General features: G+C 41.7%; 1 protein-coding gene across 1 annotated transcript; it reads right to left on the bottom strand.

Annotated features, from left to right (window-relative positions):
• Positions 1–88: 88 nt before the first annotated feature.
• LOC137147679 (uncharacterized) lies at positions 89–27,429 on the bottom strand. The gene is made up of 3 exons (XM_067539979.1): positions 26,928–27,429; positions 20,892–20,980; positions 89–313 (listed from the first exon to the last, which is right to left on the bottom strand). The coding sequence occupies exons 1-3, from the start codon at positions 27,427–27,429 to the stop codon at positions 287–289; spliced, it is 618 nt and encodes a 205-aa protein (XP_067396080.1). The 3' UTR covers positions 89–286.
• Between the last annotated feature and the right edge of the window lie 54 nt (positions 27,430–27,483).

Genomic DNA, 27,483 nt, shown 5'->3' with positions numbered 1-27,483 from the left:
CTTTTAATTCAGAAAAGAAGTTAACAAGAGGATGTCATAGACACTACTACCCACATCAACAAGCATAGCCAAATAATCACTAGCTATATGACTTACTATAGATTTATTTTAAAATGTAAGTGGCAGGCTAAGCAACTCAAGGTTTGGAAACAGGACCAAACTTTTCATCTTCAGATCACAGGATGAACACAGCAAATGCCCATTAAAATGGTTCCTTAAGAAAGGGGAATATATTTTATTTGCTCAATCACTATCAAAGCACGTGAAAGTCTCATCATCAGGTTGTTCAGCCGTAACTTTCCAGCTTCCAATTCTATAAGAAAAAAGGGAGAATCAAAAATGTTACTTGCAAACAGGAATAAATAAAACTTAATATACCCCAAAATGCAAAGAAATATATAATTAAGATTTTTAACAACCCTACAGAGTCAAGGGATTAAACTTTATGCAGTGTTGTAGCTGTGTTGGTCAACAATATTAGAGAGATGAAGCAGGTGGAGGTAATTATCTTTTTATTGGACCAACTTCTGTTGGTGAGAGAGACAAGCTCAGAGTTTACTGAGAGCTCTTTGTAAGCTCAAAAGCTTCAATAAATGATATTACCTCACCCACCCTGTCTCATTATATATCACCGGTAGTTCTATGAAAAGATTGAAGTCTGTGATATATAAGTGATCAGTAAATGAGGGCACAACAGTGTAAGTCTTACCAACCCAGAATTCAGTAATTAAAACTGATTTGGTGCTATGTGGGGGCCAAACTTAATCTGGTATAAGTAGGCACAACTTCCACTGAAGTCAGTGCTGAACCTGCCTCTGACAATGGTGCTGTAGATGGTTCAAGTATAAACTGACCAAAAATAAGTTTAGGCTGGAAATTGGAAAGAGGTTTCTAACCGTCAGAGGAGTGAGGTTCTGGAACAGCCTTGCTCTAGAAGTAGTGCGGGCAAACATCCTAACTAGTTTTAAGATAGAGCTTGGTACATTTACAAATTAGATTATCTGGCGAACTTAAACACAAAAAAGAAGCTTACAAGAAGTGGAAGCTTGGTCAGATGACTAGGGAGGATTCTAAAAATACTGCTCAAACATGCAGGAATGAAATCAGGAAGGCCAAAGCACAATTGGAGTTGCAGCTAGCAAGGGACGTGAAGGGGAACAAGAAAGGTTTCTACAGGTATGTTGCCAACAAGAGGAAGATTAGGGGAAGTGTGGGCCCCTTAGAGAATGAGGGAGGCAACCTGGTGACAGAGGATGTGGAGAAAGATGAGGTACTCAATGCCTTTTTTGCCTCTGTCTTCACAGACAAGATCAGCTCCCAGACTGCTTCACTGGGTGGCACAGAATGGGAATGAGGCGAACATCCCGCAGTGCTGAAGGAACAGGTCCAGGACTATTTAGAAGGATTGGACATACACAAGTCCATGGGGCCAGATGCAATGCATCCTAGGGTGCTGAGGGAGTTGGCTGAGGTGATTTCAGAGCCATTGGCTATTATCTTTGAAAGCTCGTGGCAATTGGGGGAGGTCCCTGATGACTGGAAAAAGGCAAATATGGTGCCCATCTTCAAAAAAGGGAGGAAAGAGGATCCAGGGAACTACAGACCACTCAGCCTCACTTCAATCCCTGGAAAAATCATGGAGCAGGTCCTTAAGGAATCCATTTTAAGGCACTTGGAAGAGAGGAAGGTGATCAGGAACAGTCAACACGGATTCACCAAGGGCAAGTCATGCCTGACCAACCTGATTGCTTTCTATGATGAGGTGACTGGCTCTGTGGATGTAGGGAAGACGGTAGATGTGATATACCTTGACTTTAGCAAAGCTTTTGATACTGTCTCTCACAGTATTCTTATCAGCAAGTTAAAGAAGTATAGGTTGGATGAATGGTCTATAAATGGATAGAGAACTGGCTAGAGCATAGGGCTCAACGGGCAGTGATCAATGGCTCCACGTCTAGCTGGCAGCCGGTCACAAGCAGAGTGCCCCCCAGCGGTCGGTCTTGGGGCTGGTTTTGTTCAACATCTTCATTAATGATCTGGAAGATGGGGTAGATTGCAACCTCAGCAAGTTTGCGGATGACACTAAGCTGGGGGGAGTGGTAGATACCCTGGAAGGTAGGGATAGGATACAGAAGGACCTAAACAAACTGGAGGATTGGGCCAAAAGAAATCTAATGAGGTTCAACAAAGAAAAGTGCAGAGTCCTCCACTTAGGACAGAAGAATCCCATGCACAGCTATAGACTGGGGACCGACGAGCTGGGCAGCAGTTCTGCAGAAAAGGACCTGGGGGTAACAGTGGATAAAAAGCTGGATATGAGTCAGCAGTGTGTCCTGGTTGTCAAGAAGGCTAATAGCATATTGGGCTACATTAGTAGGAGCATTGCCAGCAGGTCACGGGAAATGATTATTCCCCTCTATTCGGCATTGGTGAGGCCGCATTTAGAGTATTGTGTCCAGTTTTGGGCTCCCCACTACAAAAAGGATGTAGACATGTTGGAGAGAGTCCAGCGGAGGGCAACAAAAATGATTAGGGGGCTGGAGCACAGGACTTATGAGGAGAGGCTAAGGAAACTGGGCTTGTTTAGTTTGCAAAAGAGAAGAATGAGGGGAGATTTGATAGCAGCCTTTAACTACCTGAAAGGGGGTTCCAGGGAGGATGGAGCTAGGCGGTTCTTGGTGGTGGCAGATGACAGAACAAGGAGCAATGGTCTCAAGTTGCAGTGGGGGAGGTCTAGGTTGGACATTAGGAAAAAGTTTTTCACTAGGAGGGTGGTGAAGCACTGGAATGGGTTACCTAGGGAGGTGGTGGAATCTCCATCTTTAGAGGTTTTTAAGCTGAGGCTTGACAAAGCCCTCGCTGGGATGATATAGCTGAGGTTAGTCCTGCTTTGAGCAGGGGGTTGGACTAGATGACCTCCTGAGGTCCCTTCCAACTCTAATATTCTATGATTCTATGAGGTTGTCTGTAATAGCAGGGGACTGGACTCCGTGACCCAAGACCTTCCGGTGTTATGTTCCCAAATGTAAGTTGAAGAAGAGTCTGCTTTACCTGGCATCCTATCATTAATTCTGCAAGAAAATGAGGATACTGGATAAATATATACTATGTTCTTCCCACCCACACCCACTCCAGGCCCTCACTGGTATGTACATAAAGTTATTTTGCATACTCCTTCAATGCCACATCAGTATAACTAACATTACCACTTACACAACCATTTACTTCTTCATTGAATTTGGCCCAGACACTTACACTGCAGTTGCATTTGGTCCTAATAACAAGATACAATTTAGCCTAAGCCCACTGGAATGGATATAGTATAACACAGATTTTGTGGTTTAATTTTCTTTGTTTTTTCACATTCCACTAAAATACTATATTTTTAGAAATTCCATTGATGTGTTCTGAGCTGCAAAGCTCCTTTGGACCATTTTTCTTTTTTTATAAAGAATCTTGTGCTTTATTCTTAGGAGTACCCTTTTTGGCTAGAAATGTCCATGAAGTATATGCTATTAACATGTCCCTTTGCAGTTTTTCTGTGTTTTTGGATTGTTCTCAGTCCATATTCATAGCAAATTGATAGTTGGATTCTTAACAGAGAAAATTATAGCTCATTTCCTAAACACGTGCAAAACTATTAATATGCAGAGAGAAAAGTCCAGAAGTCTGGAACAATGCTTCTATGACACTGCTCCACAGAGGAAAAAAGAGAGGATGTCAAGGAATACACAGACCCACTGGCCTTTTGCCAAGTCTTTACAAAATTCTTCACAAAATACTGGGAAATTTTTTCACACATATATAATATAGGAAAGATCACAGTAAAGACAATATAACACCCAGGATATAAGCAGGACTTAATGTAGTGTCCCATCAGCCTGATAATCAATCAATTAATTTATAAATTGAACAAAAATAATCCATAAAAAGGCATATGATGGTAGGGAGTTTGGGGTTCTTATAGTATCAGAACATATTTTCAGAGGTTCATAGCCAAATGCCACATCATGCTGTAGGCATCACCATTAAAATGTCCAGGATGAGGTGGAGTGCAGTGATACATAAACCCAACCACCTCTGCACTTTCCCATTTGAATAGATGAAAGAATCACAAAATACCACCTCTTCTATGCACACTAACAGACATTCTTGGTGGTTGTACCGTTTATTATCAGTAGTAATAGTAAATGTTTATATTATGTAAGCAATAACAGGCCCCTGTCAAGAATTGGGACCACATCATTCTAGGTGCTGTGTAAACACAGAGAAGAGATATCTGCCCTAACAGGCTTTATCATTATGCTTCAGTTCTTCATTGCTGAGGCTATTTTTGCATGTTGCACAAGGGAGAAAGACCCTAACAGACTAATAGTGGATCATTTGAGATTCGTAGATGACACTGTCTTAATGTCAGAATAAGGGAGGAGAGAGAGACAGAGACTGACTATAATAAAGAAAAAGATGAATGAGTAGCTTAATGATTAATATACAGTAGGCTAAAGTTATGACAAACCTGTATGCCAAATCAAAATAAATCACTGAAAAGAACTGGAGAAAATAGGAACATTGGATAAGCATGAACCGTGGAACAAAACTAATGTAAGAGATTTACAGAACAATCAAAGCTGGTTGAAATATTTCAATGAAGCTTAAAAACATGAAAAGATGACTTTTTTTTTTTTTTTTTTTTTGCTTAAAGAGAACCATATCAATCCAATATACTTTTCTAACTTTGAACAGAGCTACGGATGCTAGCTGTATATATGGAGCAAAATATCCAAATAACAAAGAATGAGGTAAGAAATGTGAGGAAAAAAAATCACAGAAAAAGGCAAGCGAGAGAGCTTCTGAATGAGCAAAATATTTATCCAGCAGGTACAATACACGCATAGCTCACGTCAGGTGAATGAACATATTCCCCCTCTAGAAACAGAGGGTATCAGGTTGTCACATGTCCAGAGATCTGCAGGATCAACTTCATATTAATAGAGCAACCGTATGTGTTTGCAGAAAGCCACGGGTGCTATTCATCACTTTCTGAGGCCTGTACAATATACTACAATGCTGCAAAGCAACGTTATCATCAGATAAACATCATATCAGGTGGAAGGAATGGCAACCTCGGCAGGGGTGATAAAATAAACATTTGCCTAACACGGAAGGGGGTGAAGCCAAGGAGGAAGATGCCTTTGCCATTGAATGATGGGTCTTCGCCCATGCATGCTGTTGTTGTTGATGATAAGGAAAATTACTGACCTTGTACATTTGCTTTTCTGAAGGTATCATCTTGCAAGATCCCCATTCCTGTCCATTAGCTCCTTAGCACAGGACTAGCAGTATCCCTAATGTTTACATTTATTTATTTACCTTTCTGTACAACTGTAGTGTGGTAGAATGCATTATTGGCCATTATAAGCCACCCTTTCCCCATGTATAAGAACGTTCCAGAGATTTCCCCAGATTAAGTGGGAGGCAAAGCTCCCAGAAAGAAAAGACAATCTAATATGATCAAAAATAAGGTGGGGGAAAACAAGCACCTCACAAAATGTGTGGGGAGAGGTTCAGGGGAGAGAGAGAGAGTCCTACAAAATAATAACCATCAGAGAAGCAGAATTACAGATAGGTAATTTTCCTTTCTCGAAAGACATCATCCATGCAGGATTCTCACCTCATGGATTACTTACCAGTAACTGATGTTCTTCGAGATGTGTTGCTCATGTCCATTCCACTATAGGTGAGTGCATGCCTCCATGCACGGTTCCCGGAACTTTTTTCCCCTTAGCAGATCCCATAGGGCTAGCTCAGGCGCCCCCTGGAGCTCGTGCGGTATATGAGGCACTGCCGGCCCTACGCCCCCTCAGTCCCTTCTTTCTGCCAACTCCAGCAGCAGGGACCGGGGGTGGGTTGTGGAATGGACATGAGCAACACATCTCAAAGAACATCAGTTACTGGTAAGTAACCTTGTTTTCTTCTTCGAGTGCTTGCTCATGTCTATTCCACTATAAGTGACTAACAAGCAATACCTTGGAGGTGGGTAGGAGTTACTGGTGAGCTTCCCTCAGCACTGCTCTGCCGGATCCCGCATCCTCTCTTGCCTGCTGAACGACCCTCCTAGCTAAGGTAATGGCCACCAGGAAGGCTACCTTCCATGAAAGCATGAGCAGAAGGCATGAAGCCATGGACTCAAAGGGGGGCCCTATAAGTCTCGAGAGGACCAGGTTGAGATCCCAGGGAGGCACCAGGTCAAGGATAAAGCCTCTCCAGCCCCTTGAGGAATCTGACGGACATGGGATGGGAGAACAGGGATCTCCTCTCTAGCGGCTGATGGAAGGCCAAAATGGCCGCCAGGTGAACCTTCAGCGAGGCTGGTGCCAGACCCTGAAGCTTTAGCTGAAGCCGGTACTCCAGGATCACCTGTACAGGCGAAAGGCTGGGCGGGATGCCTGGGACTCCACCCAAGAGGTAAACCGTTTCTACTTAGCCTGGTACATGACCTGTGTGGAAGATTTCCTGCTGCCAAGCAGTACTTGTTGGACCTGCACCGAGCAGGCTCTCTCTCCCTCCATCAGCCACAAAGCCTCCAGGCTGTGAGGTGTAGGGAGTCCAGGTCCGGGTGCAACAGGCGACCATGATCCTGGGAGAGAAGGTCATGTCGCCTCGGGAGCTCCAGGGGTGGAGGTCAAAAGGTCCAGCAGCATGCTGAACCAGTGCTGTCTCGGCCAGGCTGGAGCGATGAGTATAACATTCGCACTGTCCCTCTTTATTTTCAGCAGGACCTTGGGCAGAAGCAGAATGGGTGGGAACGCATATATGAGGGTCCCCGTCCAGACAATAAGGAACGCGTCGGAAATCGACCCAGTCTTGCAACCCTGGCCGATGCGAATAGGTCCAGTTGGGGAACACCCCACTTCTGGAAGATCATAGCCACCATGTCTGAGGAGTGGTGTCTATGGGCTCTCTCCTGTGCCAGAGGCACGGACACCCCCCCCCCCCCGATGACAGGATGGATTAAGGGCCCCGGCCCCATCTGGATACCCCATGGGGCCCAATAAGGCCATTGCTGCAGCCATTGACCCAGGGGCCAACCCAGGGCTGACTGCGCCACAAGCTGTAACGCTTTGTGGGGATGTCGGCTGTCCCGATGGCTATCCCCCCTGAAAGACCCTGAGTCATTGGACCGGCGGTGCCATGCACGTCCTCAGTCCCGGGCGTCCTTCCATGCCGGGTACCGCCCTCTCGACGTCTCCGACCTGGAGGATGACTAGGACTGCCTCCGTTGCTGCGAACGGTGCTGATGAATGGAGGTGCGCTCCAAAGAGCTAGAGATATCAGAGCATTATCTCAATACTGATGACTTGCCGTGAGGCCGTACAGACCCTTTCGGTGACCGAAGTTGGCACTGCTCTGAGCTCCTCGGTGCCGAGCCAGACTCCAGCAACTGGGTTCCATGTTGTGAACTGCGCGGTGCCGGGTCCTCCGATGGTGACCGGGTTCTGTGCTGCCTTAGTGCGGGCGAACTCCTCGGTGCTGGGTCCTCCAACGGCGACCGGGTTCTGCACCGCCTCGGTGCGGGCGAACTCCTTGGTGCCGGGGAACTGGGACGGGAGCTGTCCGAGCGCCACCTGGCAGACCTCGACCGGTGCTGCTGCCTGGCCTGCGCTGCCTGGGGATTGACGTCAGTGCCAAGAGGGAGACTCCGCATCCTGAGTCGACACAGGGTGGCTCAACAACGCTGACCTGGAGCCACTATTGGGGGAGCAGCTCTGCTCTACCCCTGGTGGCCCTCCAGCGGGAGATCTTCCTCCCCATACCGAGGATCTCCACCACCCTTCAGGGGGACCCAACGCAGGTTTCCCCTGTGATACCGGCCCCGTCTCCCTCAGCGGAGGGGGGAGGCGGAGGTGGCGTAGGCAAGGCCAACAAGGCTCTTGCTGCCTGGAAAGCCTTCTGTGTCAACGGCATTGGCAGGGGCACTCTCCCACTCCCAGGAGTCGGGGGTGGCTCCTTGACCCGAGATGCAGGCTCCGGAGAAGACTCAACGGGCCGGGTCTGGTGCATCTCCGTGCTCGATCCTGCCCGTACCGACGGCGCAGGGGAGTGTCCGTGCTCTGCGCGCGCCTTCTTCCTCTTCGGTGCCGGCGATGTTGTGCGGTGATGCTGCATGGTGCCGAGTCAATGCTTGGTGCCAAGGAGAAGCGGGCCGGCTTGGACGCCAGGTGGAGCACTGCCTCCATCAGCAAGGCTTTTAACTGGATTTCTCAGTCCTTCTGAGTCCTTGGTTTAAAAGCCCTGCAGGTCTTGCTCTTTTCTTTTTATGTGCCTCCCCCAAGCACTTAAGGCAGCAGTCATGGGGGTTGCAGGAAAGCCTTCCCACAGGAGGCACACGGCTTGAATCCTGGTGACCGGGGCATAGCCCAGCCGCTCTAAGTCCTCGCAGGGACTTGCCTTATCTGTAACTACTCTTTTTAACAACTCTTAACAACTACTTAACTAACTAAACTACTTAGAATACCAAACAAGTTCAAACAAGGGGAATAGTACTTGCTGAGAGCAAGGCTAGTTCCAGCAACCGTCACGAGTGGAAAGAAGGAACTGAGAGGGCGTAGGGTCGGCAGTGCCTCATATACCACGGCACGTGTGCGGGGCTCCAGGGGGCACCGGAGTTGGCCCTACGGGATCTTCTAAGGGGAATAAAGTTCCAGGAACCGTGCACAGAGGCATACACTCACCTATAGTGGAATGGACATGAGCAAGCACTGGAAGAAGAATTAAAAAACTCAACAGATGTTCCAAAAGAAAAACAAGAGGAAAGCTGCAACAAGCTGCAATAATAACAAAAGCAAACACCAATGAGTATAGGGAGACTTATATATTTTTAAGAATTCTCTCATAAAGGCAAAATTAAGACTGTAGAAGGAAACAGCAGTCAGAGACCAAATTCCATGTGAAAAGTAACCAGTTGAAAAGAACTCTGCTCTTTATGGAGATTTGAGAGTGGCACAGTTTTAGAGTAATGTAATTCTTTATTGTGCCATGTACATACCACAGATATTCCCAGGTTACCCATCTTGGCAAATGCATTCACAGTGATCAGTACTCAAATAGCCTTTGTTGTAACGTATTTTCCCATGACAACACGTTCTGGCACTTATCACATTTTTAATAGGTGCTGTGAAGATTTAGTGTGGTTAAATGTATAGGTCAAGTAAAAAGTTTATGTTTATGTTTGTATTGACTTCATCAGAAGTACTTACAGACTCACCATAATTTGCTGTTTCAGTTGATAACTCAACCAAGAATCAGCTTTGGGAAATTTATTATAATTAGCTTTCCTAACTTCTGCCATTACTCAAAGACCACCTTAAAAGAGTAGCCAAAAAAGAAGAACCAAATGTATGCCTGCGTATAATTTACATGGTTTTAGGACAGTATGCACATTCTAATGTATTCTTCTATTAAGATGTATTTGTTAATTTTGGAAAGTAGAGAGAATATTATGATAATTACAGATCTCTTTATTAGCTAAATCAAATAACTGCCTTCCACCCTCTTAAAAAAATGCAGAAGTCCAGGATGACTTTTCAGCTCCCTAATAGGGGCATTATATTAACTTGAAAAAAGAAGTCTAAAGCGATTTCATTTAGTGCTATTGTTTCAATAAGCAACATGACATTGATCCCTTTCTGTAGCTCAAGATGTTGCAATTACAACTAATTCTTCTCATTTCCTTTATCAGAATCAACTTTTGAACTTCATGAGTAAGTTCATTTGGGGCTTGATCCTACATTCATTGAAGCCAGCGGCCAAGCTCCTGCTGACTTTAATAGTGGAAGCTCAGGGACATAAATCACAGAGATTTCCTACTCCTTAAAGATGAGAATCTGGCAAATATTTAACTGCCACACAATTTTAAATATTTTATCTCACATATATAGATTTGCTGAAAGTACGGTAATCCCAATTGGAAACAATCACAGTTACTTACTGCTGTGCTCACATTTAGCTCTGCATCATTCTGGCTGTATTTACGGACAATTTACTTGATGCATTCCTGTACTGAAGGTCTCATTAGAGTTCCCACAAGCCTCTATAATATGTCCATAGTACACAGGAAACAAAATAGGTATGCAAAAAAAATTTGTGATACATAAATCTTGGTGCAAAAAAGCTAACAGCATTTCAATATACAAAACAATATAACTCTACATTAACTATTTATTAGTGTTTTCATAATAAAGCCAAAGAATAATTTTCTCTATCCTTTGCAGAAAATTTTCATCATATTAGTCTCTCGCCAATATTTTTCCTGAAGTATCTAGCAGTGGAGAAGATATATACAGAGTTTAGATCAACTTCAGCTTCACAGTACCTACCAACAGCTCTCCAGCCAAATTAGCCACAATCAATATTGGGCATGAGGCCAGCAATGCCAAGATAGAGCAGAAAAACAGACTTGGTGCTCTGAGGACCCTCAGAATGCTGAGATATGGAAGCTGGCACAACCATATCATCAGTCTGAGTCTCTGATGTAGAAATCACAATGAAATTATCAAATCAGAAGGTCTACAAGATGGTATTAAGAGAGATGGCTAAATTCTACTCTCATTTCCACTGGTGTAAAACTGGAAATAAGAATTTGGCCCACAACATCTAACTAAAACATAAGGAGTCTTACTGGCATCTTACTAAGAGACATGCTAAAACGTAACATCTTAGGGTTCTATTCAGTTGAAATGTAAGTCTTCAAATGCTGGTCTACAGAGGTTCCACCATCCTCCCAGACTACGCTTTCACAGGCTCTAACTAACCTGAGTACCAGTATATATGGCAATTGACCTTCTGGGAATAATACTGTGAAGCACGCTGAGTTCACTGTATCCTCAATGTACTAAAACAGGAGGGAGATTTCTTCCATGGCAGCCATTTTAACCTACTGCACTGAGCTAACTATTGCCCTGAACAGATTATTCTTTTGTGTAGTCAATATACATGGCACTTCACAGCCCCAAAAACCCACGTACCATTTTGGCTGACTAGAGGTCTTAGCATCTTGAGATTCTGCATCAGCTAGTACAGCTTCATTCTCACTTTTTGAAAAGGAACATCTTTTTCTTCCAAGAGCTACAAGCCTTACTGTAGCTTTAATGCAAGAGTTTGTAAGAAACATCTTAGATAACCTTTATTTCTCAGCCAACAGAATGAGAATAGCCTCTTATGTAATGAAGACTGGTTGTGAATATATCCTATTTTACATAAACCATAAAGCTGTACCTGAACAGTCTGTTCTGATCCTTCATCACAGGCACATGTGCAATTATCAGGATTGAGGATCCTATTAGTCTTACATTTTAAAGGACATACTATTAAAAAGAAGGGAGAAAACAAAATGTTAGAACTCAGCTAGTGCAATGAAAGTTGCTGCTTAAACTGAGATTTTGTTGCTTTAAAGTTATGGAAATAATGGAACTCCAGTGCGTTGTGTAGGGAATATTTGCCTAGTTACAGCAGTACATTAATGTACATCTTTTGTTACATGAAATTTAGCAATCCAAACAGCCATAAAAGATTTAGTACAACAGCACAACTCATGCGAGCAAAAGAAAAAACTTGCATTTGTACTGAATAATTAGTTTTTGGCTGAGGTTGACGTACAAGTTAAAGCAGACAGATGAAAACAGTGTAGTACTGGAAATAGCAAGAGACCCTCCGCTATAACTAGAGCTGGCACAATATTATTTGTCCAATACATTATTTGACAAACTTTGCTGTTGTAATTAGTCAAATCGAATATTTGAAAAGTAAATTTTTGCAGGATTTGAACAGCTCCATATCTGCTCAAATAACCTTTGTCAAATAATTTATGTGACAAATAAACAAGCAGAGTTAATTGAATAATTTATATAATGAGTATTTTTTCTGAAATTCAACCAAATCAATAACAGTTAGTTAACACCACTCATTTATAATATATTTTTAGTGCTAGGAATTTCCTATACATAAATGCAGAGAGAAATATTACAATGAATTTAAAAATGTAAATTCTCATAAATTATTTGCTTTTACCACAATTTTTATCATTATACATTACTTTCATGAGGGGAAAAAAGAGGGGAAAAGTTAATATGAAAAACTACATTCTGTTTAAGAAATGCAAAAAGCATCCAGAAACAGTATGTACTCCAACCTTATGTCAGAAAGAGCTATAATTTGGATAGGAGTTTGAACTATTCGTTCTATTAAAAATGTTAGGCCAGATTTTCAAAAAAGCTCAGCATTCAACAGCTTCCACACAAAACAGTGAAAATTTGTCCCTTAATATTTTATTATGCACTGTGCAGTGTCTAATTGTTCTTGGTCCCGTATAACTAAAAGATAATTATGAATACTACAGTAGATAGGATGTATTTTGCTGTCCTGGGGCCACTGCACAGTTCATAACATGGACAAAAGTCTATTCTGTGATATATGCACACAGTTTCTGTTGACTCAGCTTTCCCTTACTCCATGATGATACAAATTCTTTACCATCTTATTTTTATTGAGTAAAATCCTGGTCCTAGTATAGTCAATGGGAGTTTTGCCATTGATTTCAATTGGGTCAATTCGCTATTATCTTCCCAACTGGTGTTGCAGACATCCCCATACATGTATACCCTGACCACAACCTAAATACCATTATACAGTTTGAAGGAGAGAAAGCATCCACTGCAAAAAGAAATGGAAGTGGATTCCTTTTTCCTAATACTTCAGTCATTATCTTCTGAGCTCTGTAAAAACAGAGATGGACTGTTTGTTTTTCTTTTGTTGCTGAATAAATTGTAGTCTGCACATTGCCCCTTGTAAGGTTCACACACATACTTTATGTAGCCATGTGACATAGGAATCCCCATGAGCATATTTGCAGAATATGCATATATTCATATCCATTACAGTACTATATCTCTACAGATTATATCCATATTTAGGCCACAATTATACAATAAGATCTATGCAGATGAACCCCTGCATCCACATGGAGCCCAAGTCTGGGCATCCACCCAAGAGGACCTCACAGCAGGATCAATAGGTCTATATAACACAATCTCTGTAACTCATTTTAACAGTGGTGGAAGCTGTATGCACAGATCTAGGAGGAACCCATTAACAGGTAATCCAAAAAACATATTCAATTTCCAATGGAAAAAACAAATCATACAGAAAGATTAGGACCCAAACAGATGTCCCTTTAACTATAAAGGAAAGGAGCATGTAGGAATAAAAGGCCTTCGAAACTGTAGAGTTTAGCTCATACATATTAATAAAACCCACTCCTCTAGCTAATTTTCTAAAACCACTCCTAAATATGAAAAACAGGATCTTACATACACAGAACTTTATCAGGTAATATTTTTACAGAAATACTTGAACAAATTTATAAAATAATTATATACATGTTTTTCATACTGCAAAGTCCATCTTCACACTGAATCACATTTAGAACTCAAATTATCTGTAATGTAAGATTGCACAGGGTTCAAACCTGTTGTTACTGCTACACAAAAACAAAAAATTGGCAATTATGCTATATGTATATATGCCTAAGAATATAAATTATATCTCTGCATTAATCCATTTATTTGTATATAACTGTACACAGATATAAATGTATTTAAGATAACATTAACTGGAACTGCAACTATTTCATAATCCAACAAAACAAAATCCCCGAAGTATCCAATGTATCCATTGAAAGGAACAAATTCTGTGGAATGTGCTATATTCACAGGATGAAGTTAACCTGTATAAGGTCTGTAAAACCAGGATATCTTCACTACTCATTTTACTGAATGGTAAAATCAGGAGAGGATTGCATCAGTGTTGGGCGATCTGAGCTCCAGTTGCTCAGCTTTCATGAAAAAGACAAAACAAAAACACATTTTTGGCCCTTAAGGAGAGAACCTTGCAAACATGAACTGAGTGTAACTGATGCAGTGACATCTGTCTCACACTACAAAAAATTGCTCTAAGAGGTGAACTTCCCCCTTCATCTTTCAGTCATTGCCTTGAGGGCTCCACAATTCAATTCAGCCTTCCTTCTGGCTTTTGCCGCAGCCAGGCACCCAACATTTTCTTTTCTGTCTCCATGCCCTGCCAAGACCTGTCTGCAACTCCACTGTTCTCCAGCTTTCTCCACAAGGGGTGTTAACTGGATTACAGTATGTGTAATTACATATATGTAATGTGTAATTAACTGGATTACAGCACTGGTCCATGCAGGCAGGCAGCAGGGGGCGATGCAGAGCAAGAACTTGAGTCCAGCTCACAGCGAAGGAGGTATGAGGAGTCAGAACTGCAGGCAGGCAGAGCTAGTCAGAAAAATTGTGACAAGACATTTTTTAATTGGAATTTGTAGATTTGTCAAAATCAAACACTTCTCAGAAATGATTCAAGATAAACAGAGTTTGAAATGCGTTTGCCCACCTGGCTCTTTGGCAGCCCGATCCTCCAAGGTCCACAGCTCTGGAGTAGCCCACCAGGTGGACTGCTCTGGGGCAGAGGGTCCAGGAGATTCCAGGCTGTGCAGCTCAGGGACCACAGCACCATCCCCGAGAATTTTCAGATTCTTGGTTTTCGTTCCAAACTGGAACAAAACCAAATTTTGAAATACTCGACAAAAGGAAATAACTTCCTCCACTCAGCTCTACTGCGGAACAGGGCAACAGCAGAGGCCCAGGGCTCCAGGAACGTGAGCTGCTCAAGCCTCCTCCTCCCCCCAGCTCCATCCCCACACTGTCCCCCAGTCTGTTTTTTGTCTTTTAAATTGCAATCTCTTTGGAACATGGACTCTGCATCCCTACATCTTGCTCTATACTTATAGGATGAGAGACTCTATCCTGGGAAGCAGTAAATCTGAAAAAGATTGGGGGTTGTGGTGGATAATCAGCTGAACATGAGCTCCAAGTGTGATGCTTCAACCAAAAGAATGAATGCGATCCTGGGATGCGTAAACAGAGAAATCTCAAGCAGGAGTATAGAGGTTATTTTATTTTTACATTTGGCACTGGTGCAACCACTGCTGGGATACTGTGTCCAGTTCTGGTGCCAACAATTCAAGAAGAGCATTGATCAATTGGACAGGGCTCAGAGAACAGCCAAAAGAATTATTAAAGGATTAGAGAACAGGCCTTATCATAACAGACTCAAAGAGCTCGATCTCTTTAGCTTTAAAAAGAGAAGGTTAAGGGGTGACTTGATTACACTCTATAAGTATTTATATGGGGAACAAATATTTAAAAATGAGCTCTACAATCTAGCAGAGAAAAGTATAACAAGACCAAGTGGCTGAAAGCTGAAGCAAGACAAATTCAGACTGGAAATAAGATGTAGAAGAGTAATTAACCTTTGGAACAATTTTCCGAGGGCTGTAGTGGATTCTCCATCACTGGACAATTTTTAAATCAAGATTGGATGTTTTTCTAAAATATCTGCTCTAAAATGATTTTGGGGATGTTCTATGGCCAGTGTGATACAGGAAGTCAGACAAGATGATCATAATGGTCCTTTCTGGCCTTGGAACCTATACATACAGCACACTTTTGGTATAGTAAATTACCAGAATGTTAATTGCAGTGTTGTACTCATGCTGGTCCCAGGATATTAGATAGACAAAGTGGATAAGGTAATAGCTTTATTGGACCAACTTCTCTTGGTGAGAGAGACAAGCTTTCAAGCTACACCCAGCATTTCTTCAGGTGAAGCGTCAGAGCTAAATACAAGGTGGAAGGAATAGATCACCTAGCATAAGTAGTTAACACATAGTCTAAGAAACCATTCAACATGAAGTGGCCCATTAACACCTCTGGAGTCACAGAACAAAAAAGGGCATGGGGGAAGTTGTTACAGACTGCTGTAATAAGTCACAAATCCAGCCTTTATTAAAAACAAGATTTTTAGTGTCTAGCAAAGGTATAAACGTAAGCTCTTTTGAAAGTGTTGTGCAAGTTTCCTTTGAGGATGAGGATAGAAAGGTCAGATATGGAGTGACTGTTTTGTGAAAAGTGTTCTCCTACAGGTGATATGGTAGTTTTGTCTTCTATCACTTTTCTGTGCAAGTTCATTCGAGAATGTAGTGATTGTCTGGTTTTATCCACATAATTATTGGGGCATTTAGTGCACTGGATGAGGTACACTACATACTGTGATAGGTATGTGTAGGACCCAGAAATCTTGAAAGGTGCATTATGGGATGGAGCGTTGATCATCATAGCAGTGTAGATATGTCTGCAGGTTTTGCATCTGTTGTTATGTTAGGGTCTGGTGCCGCTTTGAGTTGGTGAGTCCTGGTCTGCGGGGAGCTTGCTTCTGATAAGCTTAGCGAAGTTGGAGGATTGTTTGAAGGTCAGAAGAAGGGATTTAGGAAATATTTCTTTTAGGATGAGATCTCCAACAAGTATGGGTTATAACTGTTTAATGATACCTTCCCCCTCCCTCCCTCCCCCCGCATATGGGTTTCAGTATGGGATGGGAGATGACCACAACAGCTGTGCAGTGAAAGGGTATTTTTTCCTGTATTGAAGCAAGTTTTCTCAGGGTATTTGGGTAGCTTGTTCCATGATGCAATCTACTTCTCTGGTGGAGCGTCCTTGTTTGGTAAAGCTGGTTTTAAATGTGTTAAGGTGTGTATCTCGGACTTTCTCCTCGAATTATATTCTATGATAGTTGAGTGTCTGGCTGTAGATAACAGATTTCTTAGTGTATTTGGGGTAGTTATTGGATCTGTGAAGGTAAATGTGGTGATCCAGGGGTTTCTTGTATATAGTTGTATGTAAGGTTCCTTGTTGAAGCTGATCATGATGTCCAGGAAGTTGATGCTGGTGCAGTAGTGTTCTAGTGGAGTCTCATGGCTGAGTGGTGGTTGTTGAAGTTGAGGTGAAAATCCATGAGGGAGTTTAGGTTGCCTATCCAGAGGATGAAAATATCATCACTGTATCTCAGGCATATAGCTGGTTTCATGGTCCATTTGTCCAGAAATTCTTCCTCAAGGTGGCCCATGAAGAGGCTGGTATATCGGAGAACCATCCAAATACCCATGGTGGATCCCATAGTTTGGACAAAGTATTTGTTGTTGAATGTAGAATTGTTATGAGTAAGGATGAAATGGATGAGTTTGGCGATGTATTTGGGATTGATATCTAAATGTTGAGCATCGTCTTACTCTTGCAGATATCTGAGGCAGGCAGCAATGCCATCATTGTGAGGGAAGTTGGTATATATGGAGGTGACATCCATAGTGGCAAGGATGGTGTTCCGAAGGAGGCTGTTAATGTTCTGGAGTTTCTGGAGAAAGTCGGTTGTGTTCTGAAGGAAACTGGCCCTTTGTGTGGTGAGTAGTTTGAGGATGGTTTCTATGAATCCTGATATTCCAGGGAGCTTAAATTCATAACTTTGCTAGACAATAAAAATCTTGGTCTTAATAAAGACACTGGATTTATGGGTTATTATAACAGTCTGTAACCCTCTAAACCATGTTTTTTGTCCTATGACTCCAGAGGTGTTCACCTTGAATGGCATCTTAGAATATGTGTTAACTGCTTATGCTAAACAATCTGTTTCACCTTGCATTTATGTCTGACACTCTAAGGCCAGGGCTACAGTACAGACCTATATCAGTATAACTCTATCGCTCAGGGGTGTGGATTTTTCACACCCTGAGTGACCTAGTTATACCAACTGAACCTCCCGTGCAGATAGCACTATGTTGACAATGGAGCTTCTCCTATCGACAGAGCTACTGCCTCTTGGGGAGATGGACTAATTATGCCAATGGGATAAGCTCTCCAGTTGGGATAGGAGCATCTTCATGTAAGCACTGCAGTGGTGCCCGTGCATTGGTGCAGCTGTGCTGATGCAGCATTTTAAATGTAGCCCTGCCCTAAGTATCTTTCCCAGACCTGAACAAGAGCTTAGTGTATCTCAAAAGCTTGCCTCAATCAGCAACAGGAGTTGGCCCAATAAAAGATAATAAATACCGCACCCACTTGTCTCTGGAATGTTAATAATGACTAAATGCACACAGGAAGCAGATATTCTGAAAAATAAATATCTATTTTTACAGTCACTTTGCTATCCATAACTACACTTTAATATTATTACTTTACTTTGTAAGACAATACACAGAAAACCTTATAACACATCCACAAGTCACTTTTATAATTCCCATTAACATTCAAATAGCAAACGACCATTTCAATTCTTTTCACAAGCAGCAGAAGCTTATTTTGTAGGTTGGCACCGAAGCAGTTATTGCAAAAAGGCCTTGTTTACTAAACTGCAGACTACAGTCTACAAAAAATTATTTTTTCCCTTCTGAAGTTCAGAGTTGACATACTACATTCCAGAAAATATTTTCATGACATGTACATCACATCAAATTATATAAATATGACACTGTGTAACTGGACATGCCTGTCACAGCGTGATACTTCACAAAATGGCATGCCAGGGAATACGAAAGAGCAGTCTTACAAACTGGGGTTTATAAGGAAAGAGACTTCACTCAATATCTGCATCAAATGTTCTTACCCAAACCTTTGTGAACAATAAGTGTGCAGCAATGTCAGCTCTAGGGTCTTTGCTCTCCTACGCAATCAAGAAAATATCCACCCCTACAGTCTACAATCACTCCTACAATAAATAACCATTAAACATTAGACTTCCCCTAAGATTTTTCTTCCTTGGGCAGCCATCTGTATGACAAAGATGACCCCAATGTGCAGATCTGTCTGCAGGAACTGTGTCACTTTTTTGCTACTCCTAGAAGCAGAAAGCTGAAAAATCAAGTTTGATCTGGTCCATGATTGGAAGTTCAAGTGAGGATGCACTTGCAGGCATCTTCACTGAGCAAGATGCATGAAGTCACCATGCAACTGGGGTAAGCTTTGGATAAAGTTTGAAAGGACAAGATGGTATTCAGTACTGAAAAATCTTCTGAGGAAATGTATTAGATATTACAATCTGGGAGCTGAAGCTCTTTTGGAGCAATCCCAGTAGATGAACGTTTTCAAAAACTCTGGCCACATTTTTTTGTGCAAAGGCTACACAACATGAGCTCTCACCTCACTGCTGGTTTTTCAGAAGCATCTTTTATGAAACCCATGGGGCCAGATTCTCAAATATTAATTTTGTACCCACAATCTTGACAGAAATCAGTGGTGGATGAAAATGATTGAATTTCACCATCTAAGTAAAGAGATACACTATAAACATATTTCAAAATAGCTAAGTTAAATGTACTACATTATTTCTTCTTGTAATTGTAGTAAATGCTGTAATAAAGTCAAATATCATGCCACAGTAAATGATTCTTTTTTAAATAGTGATCACTATATCCTTTGCTGGCACAAATCAGCATGCTAAATATGGGCATAAAAGATAGAATTTAGACAAATGATTGTGCCAGCAATTAATTGTTGGAGCAAAATTAGAATCCAGGTTGAGGCCTCTGAAAATTCAGCCCTTACATTTTATTAAGATACCAGGCCAGTAACAGGATGGGCTGGTCCCTGTAAATGAAGCCGGTCCAGCTCCCCTCTGCCATAGCAAATGCAGCAGTAACAGTCATCACTGTCGTCATTTTTGGAGAAAGCTGCTGAGAGCAGAAAGCTCTCTGCTGGCTGTCCTTGGGAAGAGGTAGGAATTGGCTGCAAGACTGTATATTTGGGACCTGGGAGAAGGCTGAGGGCATGAGTGCAGCAAGAGGGGTTTTCTTGCTGCTCTCCCCGAGCCAGGACTGGAGAGGGCTGAAGGCAGGGGAGCGCCAGAGAAGCTTACTCATCTCTAGGGCTGGAGATTTGGCCCCGGGGGAACTGTGAGATGACCAGGGAGAATGAAGGATGCTCCTAGCAGGGAGGCTGTGGGAGCTCCCACTGCGAAGAGTGGAGTTGGAAGGAGTGGGGTGTCTGTCCTAGTACAAGGAAATGAGAGGGCTGCGCTGGAGAGTTGGGATGTGGTGAAGATGTCAGGGTTGTATGTTGCATGTACTTTTGCAATGATACTGGGGAATTTTGGATCATGGTTGTGGGATTCTTATGATGTATCTGCATGGGACTTCTGTAATAAATGGTTATATTTATACTTGGGAACACTCTGTGGGCTATTTCTGGGGACTCGGAGGGAAACTGAGGCAGGCCTGCTGCAGGAAGGTGCACTGGGCACAGCTGACCTATGACAGGGCCAGATCCTCAGGTGGTATAAATTAGTGTAGTTTCATTGGCTTCCCCTCAGACCTCAGAAGGGATTATATATAATCACTAGGACAAAACCATCCCTGGTGTAATGCCACTAAAATCAATGCCATTACACCAAAGGTGAATTTGATCTACAGTCTATATTACAAATAATATATGAAAACAGTTTACTTCTCCTTTTCCCATCTACAGAAGCTAGCCATTGCTGGAGCAAAAACTAATTTCAGTCTTGCAAAATTGTCATGGATATTTAATGAGCCCAGGCACAAATTTTATTCCTGATTATTTTTTAAAAAAAAAGATATTTTACTTATTCATCCCATATGAATTTTGAAAATCGTTATAAAACCAATAAATTATGCTCCTATCTGTTCCAGATGGCAAGCATTATGTATATGTTGTTCATTATAACATTTTCTTTTAAACTTTGGTTCTATGAGTTTATGAATAAAGATTAAATAGGTTAATGCCAGAGGTATGCTTGACCAAGTTGCTGTAACTTTAAGGAATGCTTTCACTACTAAACAAATAAAAACAAATTACATGCAGGTGACAGGATAATAATCATTATCTCGTAGATGATACATCTTACAATGTAAAATGGAAGTTTTCTAATCTGAAAGTGTCTTTGCTAATTTTTACAATATGCTAGGTACTACTTACAGAGGAATTTAGTTGCAAACGACGGAGGTGAACAATCCAGGGCATTGCATACCGTTCACATATCCACATCCGATATACTCTGTCCTTGCCTGGACAAGATACAAATTTTTAAAAAATAAGTAAAAATCCAGAGATAAGGATCAGGAGAATACAATTATCAAATGTTAAAGGAAGACCTGGTCACATTACCTGTGTGTAATGACCACAGAGAGGACCTGAGCAGTCACTGCTTTCACAATTATACCAGCTTGCTTCATCCTATCAAGTCTTTGAAGGTAAACAGATCCGAGCCTCCAGCTTAAAAAATAAAAGAGTGTATTTATTCATCTCTGTGCACTCACATTTCTTGGATATTCTATCTGCACATAACCTTAATGCTTCATCATCATTCCAGAAATATTTATATGAATGTTGTATATTCTGAGGTATCCATCTTGGCCAGAAATAATATTTCTTACTGTTACGCAATTGGCCTTTATTTACCATGCTGTGCAGTTAAAAGTCTCACTGCAGAATTTACCTGTTCTTACCATCCTGTTTATAGAGTGTCATGTAGAGGCTGCAGGAGGGTCAAAGCTCTCAGTACAAATGTGGGGCCCAGTTACACCTTGGTATGCATAAACACATGGATCAAGTAGTCGGTGTGACGCTCTCATAGATGGTTGTTGAGAAAGGTTAGATGGTTCACCATCCCTAATAGTTAACTTTTAAGAATGACCTGCTCTCAACCAAGCATTCATTTGTTCAATTTAAATAAAATTGCAACCATTCTAGGAAACTGTCATAAGAAATTGGGCATTTGTCTTTCTTCCATTGTGTCCACAATCATCTTTCAGTGTACGGGCTTTCAAAAGACTTGAGACATTTTAAAAGCAGCTTCTAGTTATGCCGTCACATGCTACACATATTATATATTTTTCTCCCCTGTCAATATCAAATATATTTCACTAGCACTTTCATTTAAAACTTTGAAATATTTTGAGACACAAAAATGAAAAAATTCCAGCCTGCAAAACATTTAAATGTAACATATGTAGTATGTGCATTGTGATATATAAATATAAGTTGATTCCAAAGCTTAAAGAGCATCTTCCAGTGATGTATGGAAAACTACATAAAATAAAAACCTTTCGAGGAAAATTTTCAAGGGACCTTTTAAATTAAACCTCCAAAAAGCTGCATTTGGAAACAAAGACTCCAATACTGCAATCAGATCCAGGTTGGCAGACCCCTAACCCAAGCAGAGGCCAAATGCATTTGTGAATTTTGCTGATGCCATTGAAGAGACCTGCTATAAATGTGGCCTTTGTTACAAGTACTAGTACTATCAATAAGAATAATACTTTGCACTACAAAAGCAGCTTTTATCCAGCAGCTCAAAGTGCTTCACAAAATAGTAACTCTCTCTCATAGCATCCCTGTGAGTAGATAAGTATTATCATTGTCGTTTTACCAAGGGAGAAAATGGACTACAGAGAATTAAGTGACATGCCCAGGGTCAAATAGCATGCGAGTACCAAGCCTGGGACTAGAACACAGCTCTCCTGACTTCCAGGGCTACTGTGTGACTAGACAAGACCACCTGTCTAGCAGTATGTTGAAAAATTAAGCTGGTCTTGCTTGCCTATATCCTTTTTAAATAATAGTACTTGGCAGTATAAGTTAAATGCCTGGGTATACTGCCCTATGAGCACCACGTGCAATACTGCAACCTAGAGCAATATAATTTTATAAACTGTACAATTCCTTTCTAAGTGACATGATTTTGCAATAGCTGGCGGTGGGAAAGCTCTCTACATCCTGACTACAGTCCCTGTAAAACAAAAATGGAAATATTTATAGAGAGACTGCTGTTCCAACCTGCTACTTGGCAGACAATATATAAACTTTAATGCTGTTTAAAATCTGTAACTGTTATGTTAAATCCTTAACAGTACTTGTATTCAGAGTACTTGTATTCACAGAAAAATCAGATGGAACACACCCATGAAAAGTATTTTTTGAACTACACTAAAAAACAGCCAGGACTGGCTGAGCTATCCCCTAATAGTCTAACTCTATTACTATGGCAACAAGCTAAGCTCTGTTGCTACGGCAACCTAAGCAATAAGGCAAGACACAGAATACATAACAGTAACTACACTCTTATGTTAAATATAAATGGCCTTCAATAGGCTACCGCAGTCCCCAAAGTGTTGTTAATTAGTACTACCACAGAATTCAGATATTTTTTAAATTAACATTGCTTTTCTCATCCTTTTCTGTTCATTGTTCCCTGTCCCTTTTCTTGCTCCAGACTCTTTAGACTGTGCAGCAGGGAGGAGGAACCAAAGAGAAAGGAGTTTGGGGAAGGAGAGAGGAAGATGAAGGGTCCAAAACCAAATAAATAAAAGCCCCAGAGACTTGGGAGTCAAATAACCATATAAAAATATAAAGAGAACATGCTCATGCACATGCGCACACAAAAACCATTAAGATTAAATGTGAGAGCACTTGTTTCAAATGCTCAAAAAGTTGCACAAAAGTTTGAAACAAGTGAATAAGAAATAGTGATTGACTTCTTCTTCTTCTTCTTCAAATATTACAAACTGGAAATGCTTAACTCCTCCTTTCAAAGCAGAGTGGTTGCAAACCTTGGAAAATATATTGGATATAGAAAGACTGATGTTGTCAGCAGGATAGAGACTGAATATATCTAAGCAGCTTTCAGATTATTTCAGGAATTTCTTTATAACATTTAACAAATAGACCCACCCACCCATACAAGACTCCTCTCTCACTTGAAGTCAATGGGAGTTTATGTACAGAGAGCAGTTTGCTTGATTGGCTAGATTTAAAACATGGAAAAACACTTATGTATTTATTTAAAGTTAGTCTTTCTATAGAAAGAAATCGGTGTCATGGTTCAGTCCAGGAGAATCAGCACTTTATACAGTTTTAAATTTTAGTTTTTTCTCACATAACTAAACAGAACTTTCTATACATCTGTTACAGCAGGCTGAACTTCATTACTCTAGATAACCAAATTTAAAAAAATAGAACTATTCTTATGGAATCAAGATGAATTAGGTCTCTGCTGATAACAAGAAGGGTTTCTCTAGGTATGTTAGCAACAAGAAGGTGGTCAGGGAAAGTGTGGGTCCCCTTCATTTTGTAAGGAGGAAGCAACCTAGAGCCTGATGTGGAAAAAGCTGAAGTACCCAATGCTTTTTTTGCTTTGGTCTTCACAAACAAGGTCAGCTCCCAGACTGCTGCACTGGGCAGCACAGTATGGGGAGGAGATGAGCAGCCCTCAGTGGTAAAAGAAGAGGTTAAGGACTATTTAGAAAAGCTGGACATGCGCAAGTCCATGGGGCCAGATGCAATGCATCCGAAGATGCTGAAGGAGTTGGCTGATGTGATTGCAGAGCCATTGGCCATTATCTTTGAAAATTCATGGCAAATCAGGGGAGGCCCTGGATGACTGGAAAAAGGCAAATATAGTATCCATCTTTTAAAAAGGGAAGGAGGATCCGGGGAACTACAGACCAAGGAATTTCCTAGAAAAATCATGGAGCAGGTCATTAAGGAATCCATTTTGAAGCATTTGGAGGAGAGGAAGGTGATCAGGAACAGTCAGCATGGATTCACCAAGAGCAAGTCATGCCTGACCAACCTGATTCCTTTCTATGATGAGATGACTGGTTCTGTGGATGTGGGGAAAGCAGTGGACATGATATTCCTTGACTTTAGCAAAAAAATTTATGCAGTTTTCCACAGTATTCTTGGCAGCAAGTTAAAGAAGTATGCGTTGGATGAATGGACTATAAGGTGGATAGACAGCTGGCTAGATCATTGGGCTCAACAGTGGTGATCAACGGATCAATGTCTAGTTGGCAGCTGGTATCAAGCAGCATGCCCCAGGGATCAGTCCTGGGACCAGTTTTGTTCAACATCTTCATAAATTATCTGGATGATGGGATGGATTACACACTCAGCAAGTTTGTGGATGACACTAAGCTGGGGGAAGTGGTAGATACTCTGGAAGATAGGGGCAAGATTCAGAGCGACCTAGTCCTAGACAAATTGAAGGATTGGGCCAAAAGAAATCTGATGAAGTTCAACAGGTTAAGTGCAGAATCCTGCACTTAGGACGGAAGAATCCCATGCACTGCTACAAGTGGGGACCGACTGTCTAAGCAGCACCTGGGAGTTACAGTGGACAAGAATATGAGTCAACAGTGTACCCTTGTTGCCAAGATGGCTAATAGAATTGTAAAAGAATATTCATTATTGGTTTTGATATGACAATTTAAATACATGTTGTAAGTGTACATTACTGGCACCTTATCTAACAGATTCACGCTCATGTCGCAAGTGTTCATAAATTTCTTCCTGTGTGCAACATTTCTTCATGCTGCAGGATATGTGTATTGACTGCACCATATTTAGCAAAAAAGAACCCTGAATAAACATGTCCCCATACAAGCAACAAGGTAGAGACTGATAAAACACTTTATTCAAAACAGAGCGAGACAAAACCAGCCTTCAATAGGCCTTATGCCTTTAGATTTGGGGACAAATTTTGCTCTCATTTACTCTAGTGTAAGTCTGGAATACCACTACAGAAGTCAATAAAATAGTATACCTGAGTGCAGAATATGACTCTTAAATTTTATATATATTTTTTAAAGTTCAGATTTAAAACGTTACTTCCTCCCCCCCAGTGCATCCAGCATTATTAACTGTACAGACAACTTGTTACCACTTTACATTGGGAACAAACAGTGATTTATTTGTGAAATCCTTCAGTAGGGGAAGCTAAATAAAAAGTTCCAAAACTGTTCAGTGATGTCAATATATTTCCATAATACATTTAGCAAATATTAATACCAACTATAGAAAAAAGAGAGAAGGAAAGAAAAAGTTTGCTCCCTAACTAAGAAGCTATTGAAGGCTTAGAGCCAAAACAGAGAGTTTGACGGTGTAAATTTCCCTGGCTTTCTGTGAATGAAAATCTCAAAAAATTGTTGAAAGGCCTTTGATAGCATTTTCACCTCAGCAAGAAATAGGCACCCTGAAATTCAGTTACAGAAAATTGAAATTGCCAACAAAACTCCAGCCGAAGGTAAGCAGCCCAAACATACACCACCACAACTCATTTTACATTAAACGTGGAGTAGGTAGTGGGAGCCTTCAGAGTAAATATGATGTTCATTCAATTTGATTCAAACTAACGCACACTTTGGTTACCTCTACAGCACTTGTTTAAACATTCTCAAACATTGATTGTCTTCTATGAGAAGATACTATTCAAATTATAAAAATAACCAGTTACTTGGCATAACTTCAATTCCAGTGACATGGGACAACTCAATGCTCCACAGGCCAAGAACAAAGGTGATAGGCATTATAAATCTGTTGTTAAATAAACTGCGTAGTAGAAAACACCATATTGAAATATTATTAAATCCCCGCTATTAATCATCCTCCGGTTGGCAATGACCCTAAATAACCTATAACATACACCATAAATAGAAAGCAATCACTATCTATAATGCAAAGTTGATGTATTTAATAACACATGCGGCTTTGAAATTATGGAAATGGCAATAAACAAAGAAGAGCCTGTTAACTCATGTAGACAACTTCCTGCCTGGTTAATGGCAATCTGGGAAGCAGTGTATACAGGTAACTTTTCTTTCTGTCCTGAAGACGAACCTTGCTCTTTCAATCAAAAGGGCAGCTTCGTATCTCTTTGTTCAAACAATTAGCGAAGTATTGTCTTCAGGACATATAAAACACATCCACGACATTTAATATGCTAAAATAAAAAACACGGGGGAAAGTATCACATCGCACTCTCTAAATTTAGCAGCTTCTTGAGATACAGTTTGGTTATTGGTACTCAGGGTGGTTAAAATAAGTCCCTGGGACAAACAAGTACATCCTGAACAACCTCCACTTTAGATAGTCAGAGCTGGGGGATGCGTCTTCTCCAGTGAAAAGAATGGAGCTAGCGGTGGGGCAAGAGCTTCCCAGAGAGAAGCTACTTACCAGTTTGAGCCTGCTGGCAGCTGGAGGATTCCCCTTCTGCCGGTAGCAGCTGCGTGTGTGTGTCCAGCAACTGGATCTCTTCCCTTCTGTGATCAGCCTTACGAGGACTCCCTGGAGCCCACCCCAAGGAGAGAAGCCGGAAAAGCAGCAGCCCCAGCAGCTTGGGGAAAGACTTCACTGCGTGTATTGGGGCTGCCCGCCTGCGCCTTGCGGTCAGGCTCCGGGCAGCACCGTGAGACCAGAGCGCGCAGCCTGAGGGGCCGGGTGCCCCCTGCCCAGCATTACGGCTGTCAAGCAGGCAGCAGACGGGGCAGGGTGCCCAGCACTGTGGGTGCAGAACGGTGCAGAGAGCCCTGGAGGGCAGGGCAAGGAGGAGGCAGGGAAGGATGGGGGGGAGGTTGCAGGACAGGACCCCAGGAACGGGGGCATGGCAACACAGGGGCAGGGTGCCAGACACTATGGGTACAGCAGGCACTGGGCAGGGCAGGGTGCCAGACACCATGGTTGCCGCAGCACAGCACTGGGGGCAGGCACTGGGGGGGGGGAGGCGGGGCAG

Source organism: Emydura macquarii, unplaced genomic scaffold, assembly GCF_026122565.2.
Source record: "Emydura macquarii macquarii isolate MOO-44397 ecotype Brisbane River unplaced genomic scaffold, CSIRO-AGI_Emac_v2 contig_561, whole genome shotgun sequence".
Lineage (NCBI taxonomy): Eukaryota > Metazoa > Chordata > Testudines > Chelidae > Emydura > Emydura macquarii.
The sequence above is the reverse complement of the archived record's forward strand: the minus strand, read 5'-3'. Positions and strand labels throughout refer to the sequence as shown.

Excerpts from the sequence above, each read along its gene's own strand:
- LOC137147679 (XM_067539979.1), bottom strand. The coding sequence starts at position 27,429 with ATGGTGTCTGGCACCCTGCCCTGCCCAGTGCCTGCTGTACCCATAGTG. Across the intron at positions 20,981-26,927 it reads CTGCCAGCAGGCTCAAACTG|GCAAGGACAGAGTATATCGG; the intron begins GTAAGTAGCTTC and ends TATCTTGTCCAG. Across the intron at positions 314-20,891 it reads GTTTGCAACTAAATTCCTCT|AATTGGAAGCTGGAAAGTTA; the intron begins GTAAGTAGTACC and ends TTTTTCTTATAG.